Raw genomic sequence first — 14337 nt, 5'->3', positions numbered from 1 at the left:
CAAGAGAGGTTCTCAGTTTGATTCTTAGGCATAGTTATAAGTTGGTGTGGTAGTTAGGTTCAGATGTCAACTTGACTAGGTGATGGTGACTAGTTCTGTTGGGCTGAATTTGAATCAGCCTGTGAAACTCATCTATGACTAGTTATATCTTCATTCTCTATGGGGAGTGCCTTCCACAATGAGGGATGTTTAATTTAATTCATGGAAAGCTTAAAAAGAGAGAGCTCTATGCAGCACAACTCAAGCAGCTTAGCATACCTCATCTCAGCACTCGCAGCTCAGCCCAGACCTATGGAGATGCACAAAGGAATCACCCCAGGGAAAGCTGTTGGAACTCAGAAGCCTGGAGAGAAGGCCAGCAGAAATACTCCTGTGCCTTCCCATGTAAGAGAGAACCTTAGATGAAAGTTAGCTGCCTTTCCTCTGAAGAACTATACATCTTTAACTAAATAAATCCCCTTTTATTAAAAGCCAATCCATCTCTGGTGTGTTGCATTCTGGCAGCTTTGGCAGACTAGAACGGTAGGCTTAGCTTCTGTATTGTAGGAGTTTTGTAGTAGTGAGCATCAAGATTGAGGGCTCAACCTATTAAATTGGCTTTCCCCACTGCTTGCAAGAATATCAGAAATTTCCCAGTTGGAGGAGTTTAATATTTTCTCCTTTATCCCCTGAAGGGACTTTGCAAATACTTGTTTTATTCCCTGCCCAAATTACTCTGCAATGTACAGAGGCTTCACACTAACCTGTACAAACCAACAGTATCTCTCTCCCTATTCAAGATACCATGCAATCATGGTACTCGAATAAACTGACCATATGAGCCAAACCAGATAGTGTGCTACCTAAAACACAAATTTCGCACCAAGTAAACATCTCTTCCTTTAGTCTCATGCAGAAATTGAAGTTTTAAAAATATGGACGATATCATCCTTTGTCCGATATTCTGATTTATCTTAGTCTTATCCAGATCACCTTCATTCATATCTCTAGTTGAAGTCTGATCAACTTTTTTTAATAGTTGCTGTATGGGGTAAAGCTGACTTTCATATCTGCAGAGCTCTAACTCTGAGTCTCACATTTCACACAAATACTGGATGTTCCAGGAAACCATAAGGTTATACACAAATAGCTCAGCATCTCAGGATTTAGAAATAACATTTACAACTTGGTAATAGATATGACTGCTATAAGAGCTTACAATCTAGAAATCTTTACTATGGACCCCTACCTGATAACCCTTGCTTTCAACTTTAATTCTCTGAGTTTGTATATTATAGTTAGTCCATATGAGTGGGGTATCATAATATTTATCTTTTTGTTTCTGACATTTCATTGAACTTACTGCCCTCAATCTTCATTCATCTAGTTTCATACCTCACAACTTCATTCCTTCTTGCAGTCTCTCAGTCGTCCATTATATGTATATAACAACGATCCCCCTTGCATTCCTCAGTCGATGTACCCTTAGGCCACCTCCATCCATTTCGAGTCGTGAATACAGCCATCATAAACACCAGTGTGCAACTGTCCATTCCTGTCCCTGCTTTCAGTTCTTCCAAGTATATACCTAATAAAGGGTTGCTGCATCATATGACAAACCTATACTTAGCCCTGTGGAACCACAACACTGCCCTCCAGATGGGCTGCACCACTGTACTTCCTTCCAATAGTGAATAGATACATGCCTCTCTCTGCATTTTCTTGAGCACTTGTATCTTTCTTCTTTTTATTTTTTATTTTATTTTATTTTAGATTATACCATCTCAATCTTTATTGTCTATCTTTCTTTGTGATTTCATTTATGCCCCCAGCCCTCCTCCCTCTATCATTCTCACATTCAGCTTCATTCAGTGTTTTAACATAATTGTATTACAGTTAGGTAGTGTTGTGCTGTCCATTTCTGAGTTTTTATATTCAGTCGTGTTGCACAATCTGAATCCTTTCAGCTCCAGTTACCCAGTATCTTACCCTATTTCTATGTCCTGATGATCTCTGTTACCAACGAAATATTCCAAGTTTATTCACTAATGTCAGTTCATATCAGTGAGACCATACAGTGTTTGTCCTTTTGTTTTTGGCTAATCACACTCAGCATAATGTCCTTAAGGTCCATCCTTGTTGTTAAATACTTCGTAATTTTATTCTGTCTTACAGCTGCATAATATTCCATCTTATGTATATGCCATAGTTTGTTTAGCCACCCATCCGTTGATGGACATTTTGGCTGTTTCCATCTCTTGGTAATTGTAAATAATGGTGCTGTAAACATTGGTGTGCAAATGTCTGTTTGTGTCCTTGCTCTCATGTCCTTTGAGTAGAGACAGCATATAGATGGGTCTTGTTTTTTAATCCATTCTGCCAGACTATGTCTTTTGATTGGAGAGTTTAATCCATTAACATTCAGTGTTATTACTGCATGGGTAGTTCTTTCTTCTACTATTTTGCCTTTTGGATTTTATATGTCATATCTAATTTTCCTTCTTTTTACCTTTACTCATAGTCTTCCTTTCTATACTCTTCTCCACACCTCTCTCTTCTGTCTTCATATCTGTCTCTAGTGCTCCCTTTAGTATTTCTTGCAGAGCTGGTCTCTTGGTCACAAATTCTCTCAGTGATTTTTTGTCTGAAAATGTTTTAATTTCTCTCTCATTTTTGAAGGACAGTTTTGCTGGATATAGAATTCTTCCTTTGGCAGTTTTTCTCTTTTAGTAGTTTGAATATATTATCCCACTGTCTTCTTGCCTCCATGGTTTCTGCTGAGAGATCTGCACATAGTAATATGGGGCTTCCCTTGTATGTGATGTATTACTTTTCTCTTGCTACTTTCAAGATTCTCTCTTTCTCTTTGACCTCTGACATTCTGATTAGTAAATGTCTTGGAGTACGTCTATTTGGATCTATTCTCTTTGGGGTATGCTGCACTTCTTGGATGTGTAATTTTAAGTCATAAGAGTTGGGAAATTTTCAGTGATAATTTCCTCCATTAGTTTTTCTCCTCCTTTTCCCTTCTCTTCTCCTTCTGGGACACCCACAACACGTATATTCGTGCGCTTCATATTGTCTTTCAATTCCCTGAGTCCCTGCTCATATGTTTCCATTTTTCCCTATATTTTCTTTTTCTTGCCAGATTTCAGATGTTCTGTCCTCCAGTTCACTAATCCTATGTTCTATCTCTTGAAATCTGCCATTGTATGTTTCCATTGTTTTTTTCATCTCTTCTGCTGTGCGTTTCATTCCCATAAGTTCTGTGATTTGTTTTTTCAGACTTTCAGTTTCTTCTTTTTGTTCATTCCTTGCCTTCTTTATATCTTCCCTCAATTCATTGATTTGGTTTTTGATGAGGTTTTCCATGTCTGTTTGTATATTCTGAATTAATTGTTTCAGCTCCTGTATGTCATTTGAGTTGTTGGATTGTTCCTCTGACTGGGCCATATCTTCAGTTTTCCTTGTGTGATTTGTTATTTTTTGCTGGCATCTAGGCATTTAATTACCTTAATTAGTTTATTCTGGAGATTACTTTCACTTCTTTTACCTAGGGTTTTCTTTATGGATGAATTTGTTGTCTATCTGTTCTTTGACATTCAATTCAACTTAATCTGGACCTCTAGCTTAGGTTTTGTTTAACAGAGGAGAACTTTTCAGTTCTTGTTTTCTTGTTTCTTGCCCTGCTTGTGTGGTGCCTTCCCCCCCACCCCACACTTAGGAGGGTCTACTTAGGTATTATAGACCGCAGCCGGATTTTCCCAGACCAAAGTGGCCTCCTATCAGGAGGAAAGTTATCTGCATCGGTTTTCCCTGAGAGTGAGACCCAGTAGGTTGAAAGACTTTCCTGTGAAGTCTCTGAACTTTGTTTTTCTTATCCTGTCCAGTATGTGGTGCTTGTATCCCTGCAGGTCCCATCAGCATAAGATGATGGGGTACCTTTAACTTTGGCTGGGGGTGTGGTGGAGACAGAGAAGAGGTTGTAGGCTGGTTTTAATGGCTTCAAATTACCAAGCCCTGGTGTCTGAATTCCTTGAGAGGGGATTCCACCTGAGTTGGGCTTCACCCCTCCTCTGGGGAAGACACAGGCTCCAGACAAGCCCTCGAATAAGTTTGTTTCTGTCTATGCCTGGGGCAGTTGCAGCCTGAGGAGCCCTGCCTCTGTATCCAAAGGCCATCAAGCCTTTGTAGAAACACAGCCACAGAAACCTCTGTTTCTTTCTCTTTTTTTTAACCTTTTTCCGTCAACCCTGCCCCCTTGGTGCCTGGGCAAAACCAAGCGACCTCTGCTTTGACCAGGTTCACCTGAGCTGGGGGCCTATTTTTAGTAGTCAGAATTTGTTAATTAATTCTGCAGTTGGTGTTTGTTTGGGCTCAGCCTCTCATGCTGGTAAAGTCTCTTTCCTTCCCCCTCTGGGAAGAAGTCTGTGGGAGAGGGGCACTGGCTTCCATGGCTTGGGGAACTCACCATTCTGGGGGTGCTCGCAGCCAGTCCAGCTTGTCCAGATTGGGGTATGCTGTGTGTCCAGTCACTGATATGGCCCCAGGAGCTGTTCTGTATTGTGTGTGGTTATTTAGTACTTGTTTTGGAGGACGAACTAAAATGCACAGATTGTTAAGCCACCGTTTTGGCCCGGAAGTCTCTGCTTACTTTTTAAACAGTTTTATACAAACATCATACAATCCATCCTAAGTAAATGATCAGTGCTTCCCAGTATAATCACATTTACCCCAAAGTCCATATGAGGACTTTCCCATTTCCTCTGCAAAGAAAAACAAAGAGAAAAAAATTCAAGAATAAGAAATAAGACAATAAAAAATAGAAATAAAAAATAAAATAAAAGATAAACAACAGTAATAACACCAAGAATCCCATACCTCTCACTTATCTCCCATTCTTAACTACATTTAGTTTCATAAGGGCAAGCCCCAAAATTGAGGGCTCGGCCTATTAAATTGACAGTACCCAATGCCTGAGAGAATATCAGGAATTCCCCAGGTGGGGGAAGTTCAGTATTTCCACATTTTCCCTTAGTTCCTCAAGGTGTCTTTTTTCTTCCCAAATTTCTCTGAGACGTATTGGGGTATCATATTAACTTGTACAAACTAACAAGATCTCACTCCCTATTCAAGGTTCCATGTAATTATGGTGTTTGAATAAAGTGATCATACAAATTAAATTGGATAGTGTGCTACAGAAAATATGAATTTTGCACCAAAGAAACATCTCTTCCTTTGGTCTCAAACAGAAGTTGAAGTTTTAAAACACAGTAAATATTCTACCCTATATTCTGATTTCCTTTAGTTCATATCTCTTATTGAAGAGTTTGATTCATATCTCTTATTGAAATCTTATCTCTTTTTCTGTTTAATAGTTGCTGTGTGGGGTGCTGCTGACTTTCCTAGCTGCCGAACTCTGGCTCTTAGTCTCAGACTAACAAAGTCTTTTAGTGCACTGAAGTTTTAATTCTGAGGAGGTCCCATTTATCAGTTTTTTTCTTTTGATGTTCGTGTTTTGAGTATCAAGTCTAAGAAATGATTGCCTCTCACAGAATCCTGAAAATGCTTCCTTACAAAATCTTCTAGGGGTTTTATAGAACTGGGTCTTATATTTAGGTATTTGATCCATTCTGAGTTATTTTTTGTGTAAGATATGTGATATGGGTTGTCTTCCATTCTTTTGCATATATATATATATCCAATTCTCCCAGCAACATTTGTTGATGAGACTATTCTTTCCCAATTGAGTGGACTTTGCAATTTGTCAAAAATCACTTGGCTTTGATTCTTGAAGATGATTATATAAAGATATAACATTTGCAATGTGACTGTGATTGTGAAAACCTTGTCTGATGCTCCTTTTATCCAGGGTATGGACAGATGATTTAAAAAAATGGATTAAAAAAAATAATTAGGGGGGGCACAAATTTTTTCTATTTATTTCTTTTTCTGGAGTGATGCAAATGTTCTAAAAAATAATCATGGTGATGAATAAGCAATTATGTGATGATATTGTGAGCCACTGATTGTACACCATATATAGAATGTATGTGTTTGGAGATTTCTCAATAAATGTTTTTTTTAATCCCTTGGCCATAAATGTGAGAGTCTATTTCTGAACTCTCAAGTCGATTCTGTTGATCAATATATATGCTTTATGCCAGTATCATGCTGTTTTGACCATTTTAATGTCCTTTAAAGTCTGGAAGTATAACTTTTTCTACTTCATTCTTCAAGATGTTTTTCATTATTTGGTTTCCTTTACCCTTCCAAATAAATTTGATAGTTGGCTTTTCCATTTCTGCCAAGAAAGCTGTTGGAATTTCAATTGCAGTTGCAATGAACCTGTAAGTACTTTTGGGTAGATTTAACTAAAGAAATTTGATAATTGGCTTTTCCATTTCTGTCAAGAAGGCTGTTGGAATTTTGATTGTGATTGCATTGAACCTGTAAGTCCTTTTGGGTAGAATTGACTTCTTAATGATAATAAGTCTTTTAAAGATGAGCCTGGAATGTCTTTCCATTTATTTAGTACTTTTTCAATTTGTTTTAGCAACGTTTTGTAGTTTTCTGGGAGGAAGTCCTTTACATCCTTGATTAAATTTATTCCTAAATATCTGATTCTTTTGCTGCTATTATAAGTGAAAATTTTTTTACCTGATTTCCTCATTTCAGCATGCTCATTACCAGTGTATAGATACATCTGGGTTTCTTCCCAGATAAGGTATCCTTCTCCAAGGTGCTAAATGGGGTAAATCCAGAAAGGTGGGTCACTCCAGAAAAGTCCATTTTACATTTAGGAGGGTCACTCAACAAAAACTGGATTGAATGAGTGAAAGAATTCCCAGCTTCAGTTTTACCATGTGTCTCCTTATCTTTTTTTTTTTTTTTTTCACCTATTGGAGGCCCTTCTATATGCAGCGTTCCTGTAGTACATGTGTTCCACCCTGGGTCTCTGGGGACTTGGGTCCCAGTGCCTGGATTTTCATGGGGTTCTATCACTGATGTCTCTGTTGGGAGGTGGGAGGGATTTGTGCTGCTGACTCTGAGCAACCCCCCAAGCTTTGTGGACTGAATGAGGGAGAGGAAGTGGACTGGCAGGTCTGGAATTGAAGTTTCCTACCTGATATTTTTCTCTTTCTTTGATTGAGCATTTGCAAAGTCTTTCTCCAGTGTCTGCCATCCTCCAGAGTTCTAAACAAGTGGCATTTGTTCTTTTATTTGCTGAATCTCTGGGGAGATTTTTTTCAGGGGATATCTTATATTGCCATGTTGATGATGTCAAGATGTTTTTAATTATCATTTTTACTGATTTAAATATAGAGATGCATGTACTTTTATGGTTATGAAATATGAATCTCAATGTTGATTAAAAATCAAAATTGAAATAGAAAGTATTATAAAATAAAATTTACTTAAATCGTAATTCTAATAAAGTAATTAAATCCATGGTCAACTCTAAGAGGTCTAAAAATTGAAGTTTTTTTATTGTTTGCAATATGAACTGTTATCAGTGTACTGCATCTGTTATTAAGAAAGGCAGGGCAGGTAATTTTGGTATAACATATCTCTGTTTGAATGATGTCATTTTCCCAAATCCCATGCTTTTCTTTTTTGTTCCTTAAAAAAAGATGTTTTAGCATATTACTTAAAAGACTAAAAATGTTTCTAATTTTTATAGAATTTACTAAAAACAATGAAATTTTCATTTTTGGTTCTCTTAAAATTGTTTAAGTACAATGATAAACAACTGAACTTTTTGATTGGAAGAAATTTCTTTGCTTATTACACATTTTGAAATGATGTTTTAAGGAAGACCACTGATAATTTAGGATTGAATTTATTTCATGTGGTGATTACTTCTAACATGCCTTGATGTAGAAACGAAGTAATTGAACATTTTTGGAGGTAATAATGATATTCTTATATTCGAATGTTTCCTATTTCAGCTCATTTACACGAGATTGATACATTTGTTACTGAAGCTATGGAAGTTTTAACAATTATGCCTCAGTCTGTGGAAGAAATAGGTGATGCAAATTTACAATATAGTAAGTTACAAGAACGGAAGCCTGAGGTGAGAATCATCAAAATAAAATAGATTTTTTAAATTGTTATTGAGATTATTTACAAATATCATAATCTGAACCTTACACTGGCACTTTATGATATAGTCCAACTGACCTAGTCATGATTGGACTTGTGTGCCACTTTGGTGTAATGAGACAGTAACAATAATGGTCACTGTTTTTTTCAGAATTATTTGTTTTCTATTTGGTGATAAGATTTATTAGAATAAAACTAAACTGAAATAATTCATTCTGCTTCCTCTAGGGTTATAATTTTAGGATGCTAAAGCATGAAGTTAGAGCTGAATTAAGAATGAATGTGTGTAGTAAATGGAAAAATACCTAATTAAAGACGAAGATAAAAGAGTAGTAAAGATTTTTAAAAGCAGTAGCCAGAGAATTACAGCCCAGAGTTTAAAAAATATATATTATGGATGGTTTTAGTTATGTTTACAGTAAGAGGAAGAATGGTTCAGATCAGTGCAATAGACCTATATGTGCTTACTATGAAATAGACTTGCTGTAAAGAGATTAATAGTTCAATGAAAATAATGTATCTTCCTGGTAGAAGAGATTAAATAATTAATGGATTAATAGATATCTCTATGTCTGTGTTAATTAGAAGCAGGGATAGATATTAAACAATAGATAGGTCTAGAAGCAGAGTCTTGAGAATTCCAGAATTTAGAGTTCAGTTATACAAGGAGGAAGGAAAGGAAATCAAGAATGATCAGTTAGTGAAGTGTGAGGAAAGCCATGAAAGAGTAGATCACAAAAGCCGGGTGAAGAGAAATAGATGTTGAATGTGGGGCACGAGTATAATATAGTAGGATGTGAGGGGAGAAATTGTATGATAGGTATAGAGACTACGCAGAACCTAGATCAAGTGAGCTATGCTAAGGATCTTGGGCTTGATTTGAAGCTGTGAAGTATCATAGATTTGTGTTTTGTGGTGTCTCTCTATTGGTATGTGAATTTGATGGAAAAGGACTGGAGAAGTAGGTTGGCTAGGAAACTGTTGTACTGTCTTTACTGGCTAGCCTAAGTTCTGTTCACTTGTAGAATATTAGAATTCTACTCTGTTTTTTTATCTTTTCTTATTGATTTTACTACAACATGGCTTCTTGGTCCATTGACTTACCTGTTTATTAGATGAATTGATCCTAACTAGGGATACTAGTCGTTGAGATGCATTTGATTTCTATTGTTGTCTGTGTTATGAATGCACAGTGATTTTTAAAAATCTTTCAGTAGATTTTATTGCTTTGTTGAATAGTAAAAATGCAGGTATTAATTATAGAACTCTGTTGTTTTATAGTACTTTGAAAGACTTAGAATCAAATAGCACCTTTTGACTTATACCCAAACTGGTTTTAACAGACTGCTAACTATACACTACTCAGGGTGTTTGAGTAGAAGTTTTAAATGCAGGCTCTTGATTCACTTCTTCAGGACAATTTAGTTAATCATGTCTTAGTTTCCTAGGGCTTCAGTAACAAAGTACTACAAATTGGATGGCTGAAAACAGCAGAAGTTTATTTCCTCACAGTTCTGGAAGCTAGAAGTCTGAAATCAAGGTGTTGGCAGAGCTGTGATCCCTCTAAAGGCTATAGGGAAGAATCTTTTTCAGACCTCTTTCCTGGCTTCTTACCGTGGCTGACAATCCTTGGAACTCCTTGAGTTGTGGCAGTGAACTCCAGTCTCTGCCTCAGTCTTCACCTGGCCATTATCCCTCTACATCTATCTGTGTTTATTTTCTATTTCTTATAAGGACACTGGTCATATTGTATTAAGGCTCCTCCCCCACTCCAGTATGACCTCATTTAAATTTAATTCCATTTTCTAACCATTTTTTCCAAATAATGTCACAATATCATATACAAGGGGTTAGGACTTCAACATGTATTTTTAGGAGATATAATTCAACCCATAACATACTGTTAGATTATCATGAGTCTTAGCTCTTTTAAAAGCCTCTTTAGTATTTTCTTATGAATGGAACATTCAAAAAGAGAACTTATTTTGAACAGCTATGGTATGGTTTTCATGGATTCATAATTTCACTCATAATCTCATGTTTCCACTTTAAAAAAAAATCCATTTAGAGTGTTTTAGTTGAGCTTGTATATAAGTAAACATTAAAAACTATTTATCTAGGAATTTAACAAATTATTTAAAAACTGAAACCTTGATTTTAATAAAGCAAATCATGAAATAAAAATTAAAATGAAATTTTAAGAGATATGATAAAAGAAGTTCTTTTTCACATTTTTCTTTAACCTTTAGATTTTGCCTTTATTTCAAGAAGCTGAAGATAAAAACAGACTTTTACGAACTGTGGCAGGTGGAGGTTTAGAAGCAATTAGTAATCTAAAAGCTAAGTGGGATAAATTTGAGTTGATGATGGAAAGTCATCAACTTATGATTAAAGATCAGGTAAGAATGTTTTTGTAATTTTGTTAAAATGGAAACTTACTTTTTCCTAACCTAACATTTTTTATTATCTTTATTTCATTCTAGCTCCGATTCATAAGAATTTTATATACATTTATGAAGTTCATCTACTTCAGTTCATTTGTAGTAAACCACTTTATATAGCTGATAATTGTTTCACATGGTTTTTCTTCACTTCCTACTACCAAAAAGAAAATAATCCCTTTGAACTGTAAACATTATTTTTAGTCCTTCTTTTTAATGAATTTATTATTTACCTATTGAGTACAGATTAAGTTAATTTCTGAAACTGATGCTCTTTCTTTAATTACTACATTAATTAAGATACTGGTTTGACTATTTTAATGGAGCTCCAAAATGATAGTAGCTTAAACAAGTTTCTCTTTTAAGTTAGACTCTAAACTGATATAGTGCCTCTGTCTGCAGCTTTGTCAAGAACCCATGCTCCTTCAACCTTGTTTCTTCACCATCCCTAGGGTATTGATCAAGATGAATCACTACAATGTTCACTTGCCATCTATAGGGAAGGGGAAGGAGGAACAGAAGGGCTCCACACTGCTTTTTACGGCACAGACTGGAAGTTACATGCATTTATTATACTCATGCCCCATTGGCCAGAACTTAATCGTATGGTCCTTCAGCTGCATGGAGGCAGGGAAATGTTAGGCTGTTGTGTACTTGGCTAAGCAGTTACATACTCAACTGGAACAACTAGAACTCACTGAACAAACTTTTTTTTTTTTTATTAATTAACAGAAAAAAAGAAATTAACCCAACATTTAGAAATCATACCATTCTACATATGCAATCAATAATTCTTAACATCATCATATAGATGCATGATCATCGTTTCTTAGTACATTTGCATCGGTTTAGAAGAACTAGCAACACAACCGAAAAAGATACAGAATGTTAATATAGAGAAAAAAATAAAAGTAATAATAGTAAAAACAAAACAAAACAAAACAAAACAAAAGCCTATAGCTCGGATGCAGCTTCATTCAGTGTTTTAACATGATTACATTACAATTAGGTATTATTGTGCTGTCCATTTTTGAGTTTTTGTATCTAGTCCTGTTGCACAGTCTGTATCCCTTCAGCTCCAGTAACCCCTTATCTTACCCTGTTTCTAATTCCTGCTGGACTCTGTTATCAGTGACATATTCCAAGTTTATTCTCGAATGTCGATTCACATCATTGGGACCATACAGTATTTGTCTTTTAGTTTTTGGCTAGACTCAGCATAATGTTCTCTAGGTCCATCCATGTTATTACATGCTTCATAAGTTTATCTTGTCTTAAAGCTGCGTAATATTCCATTGTATGTATATACCACAGTTTGTTTAGCCACTTGTCAAACTTTTTTTTTAAACACACTACCTTTGTGGTGGGTGGTGTTAATCAAACGAATGATTTTTTAATGCTGGTGTTTAAGGTTATCTGTTGTTATTGTAAATTATGGTCTAATTTTATGTCTGGATTATTTTGTTGCACTTGAAGTCTAAAATAAAAATAATCCTTTGAAAAGTTGGTATTGATTTTTTTTACCGAAGGCAGAAAATCTTGGAAATAAAATGTGAAAATAAATGGATTTAGTCTACATTGAATTATTTAAACTCTTTTGGATTATAGATTGAAGTGATGAAAGGAAATGTGAAATCACGTCTTCAGATCTACTATCAAGAAGTGGAAAAATTTAAAGCTCGTTGGGATCAACTAAAACCTGGCGATGACGTTATTGAAACTGGCCAGCAGAATACTCTTGATAAAAGTGCAAAGTTAATAAAAGAGAAAAAAATTGAATTTGATGAGCTTGAAGTCATTAGAAAAAAGCTGGTGTATGTTTTTTCTTTAAAATTGATGTTTATTTTGAAAAAAAATTTTATGTATCAAACTAGTAATTTTTTTATATTTGTTATCTTAATGCTATTCCTGATAAACCTCAGCTGTTTTTAAAATACAAGTAATTAGTCATTGATTACCCTACTGCTTTCTTGGGAGTTATAGTGGGGTTATGTAGAATATTAAGAGAAAAATTACCTGTCAGGCCTAGAAATAGAGTAAAAATTACATTTTCTTAAAACTTAAATTCAGGAACTGGAATACGTGCTTTCTGTGATCTTGTCCTACTTAATAATGGAATGTATAAAATTTGTGGAAAAATTACTTACAGAGCATATGAGATAAAAATGAATCTAACAAAATAAATAATAAAAAGAGAAAAATAAGTTGTCAGTTCATCTTATAGTAATACAAGGTATCAAATTTGAGTACTACAAACATTTTAACTATTTAGGCAAATGTGTCCCCAAAATAATTATTTTCTTAGGTGAGTGGAGGTTTTAGTACCATACTTATTAAATATGCCTGTTAGATAAAGGATGTCTTATATTCTAGATGCTAGCCCTTTCAACTGAGAAGACTTTAAATTAATATATAATTTATATAATCCTGAATATTTATGTATTATAATATGTATAATATATACATATATACACATATATTAAAAACTATAATATATTTCATTTTGATTCTTTTTGAAAAAATGCATATTAATGAATTTAGTAGAGTGCATCCATAAATAGTTAAAATTCTCATGGAAAGTAGCCATAGTCCCTCACTATCTAACTGCATTATCAAATATGCACATAAACAGGGAATACAGTTAAATAATTTATTGATATTTAACACAAAATTATTTTTTAATTTAGTTATGTTTTAATATTTGTTTTATAGTGATGATTGTCATCATTTTGGACTAGAAGAGCCTAACTTCTCTCTGGCATATAGCATTTCTAAAGACATCGAGAGCTGTGCACAAATTTGGGCCCTTTATGAAGAATTTCAGCAAGGATTTCAGGAAATGGCCAATGAAGACTGGATTACTTTTCGGTTTGATTTAAAAACAACATTTAGAATCTTATAGTTTGGCAGTGAATTTTGGAAAATGAATTTTAAAATAGGTTTCTGGTATTTTACAGGACTAAGACATATCTATTTGAGGAATTTTTGATGAATTGGCATGGCAGATTAAGGAAGATTGAAGAACACTCAGTAATGACAGTGAAGTTACAATCAGAAGTTGATAAATATAAAGTAAGATTTTTTTCCTGATAATTAAAAATGTTTGGAGTGTTTATATATCTTTTTATAATGAAGTGACTGAGCTCTAATTTTAGTTTATGTATTTTTAAATTACATTTTTCTATTACATGAATAAACATAGGACGTACAGAGTAAACCATATAAACTTGTTTTCTGCTACCGATTTGAAAAAGTTACAACTAAGAAATTTATGACTAAAGATATGTCAGAGTGCCTGTACATCCTAGTACAACATGAATCCTAGAATATCTTAGAGCAATAAAAACAAATACTTTACATTATGTTTTAACATACATTGAACCTTCGAAGGGAAATTTGCATGTATTCATAGCATTGTTTAATAAAAAGGTTTTCTGCAATTCTGTTTAAGAATGTGATTTCAAGGCTTTTAAGTAAAATAATGAAGTAATTAAAATTTTCCTAGCTAATAACCATAGAGGAAGCAATAACTTACATTTTACAAATGTATGTGTATGTATGTGCTTATGCCTTTTTTCTTCTTTTTTAACAGATTGCAGTTCCTATCTTGAAATATGTCAGAGGGGAGCATCTTTCTCCAGATCACTGGCTTGACCTTTTTCGCCTACTTGGCCTTCCTAGAGGGACTAGTCTAGAGAAATTACTGTTTGGAGATCTGCTCAGAGTAGCTGATACAATTGTATCCAAAGCTTCAGACCTTAAAGTGAGAATCACCTTTGTAAATGCCTCGTAAATATTGCCTATGTTA

The 14337-nt window shown here is 34.6% G+C and overlaps 1 protein-coding gene across 2 annotated transcripts in view; it reads left to right on the top strand.

Annotated features, from left to right (window-relative positions):
- The window catches only part of DYNC2H1 (dynein cytoplasmic 2 heavy chain 1), a 522264-nt gene that overhangs the window by 86066 nt on the left and 421861 nt on the right, over window positions 1-14337 (top strand). For both annotated transcript variants that reach the window (XM_077113112.1, XM_077113111.1), the window contains exons 20-25: window positions 7932-8059; window positions 10338-10487; window positions 12138-12343; window positions 13242-13397; window positions 13487-13601; window positions 14122-14292. In XM_077113112.1, coding sequence (XP_076969227.1) covers window positions 7932-8059; window positions 10338-10487; window positions 12138-12343; window positions 13242-13397; window positions 13487-13601; window positions 14122-14292 — 926 coding nt within the window. The remainder of the gene's footprint in view (window positions 1-7931; window positions 8060-10337; window positions 10488-12137; window positions 12344-13241; window positions 13398-13486; window positions 13602-14121; window positions 14293-14337) is intronic.

This window comes from Tamandua tetradactyla, chromosome 8 (assembly GCF_023851605.1).
Source record: "Tamandua tetradactyla isolate mTamTet1 chromosome 8, mTamTet1.pri, whole genome shotgun sequence".
NCBI lineage: Eukaryota > Metazoa > Chordata > Mammalia > Pilosa > Myrmecophagidae > Tamandua > Tamandua tetradactyla.
The sequence above is the reverse complement of the archived record's forward strand: the minus strand, read 5'-3'. Positions and strand labels throughout refer to the sequence as shown.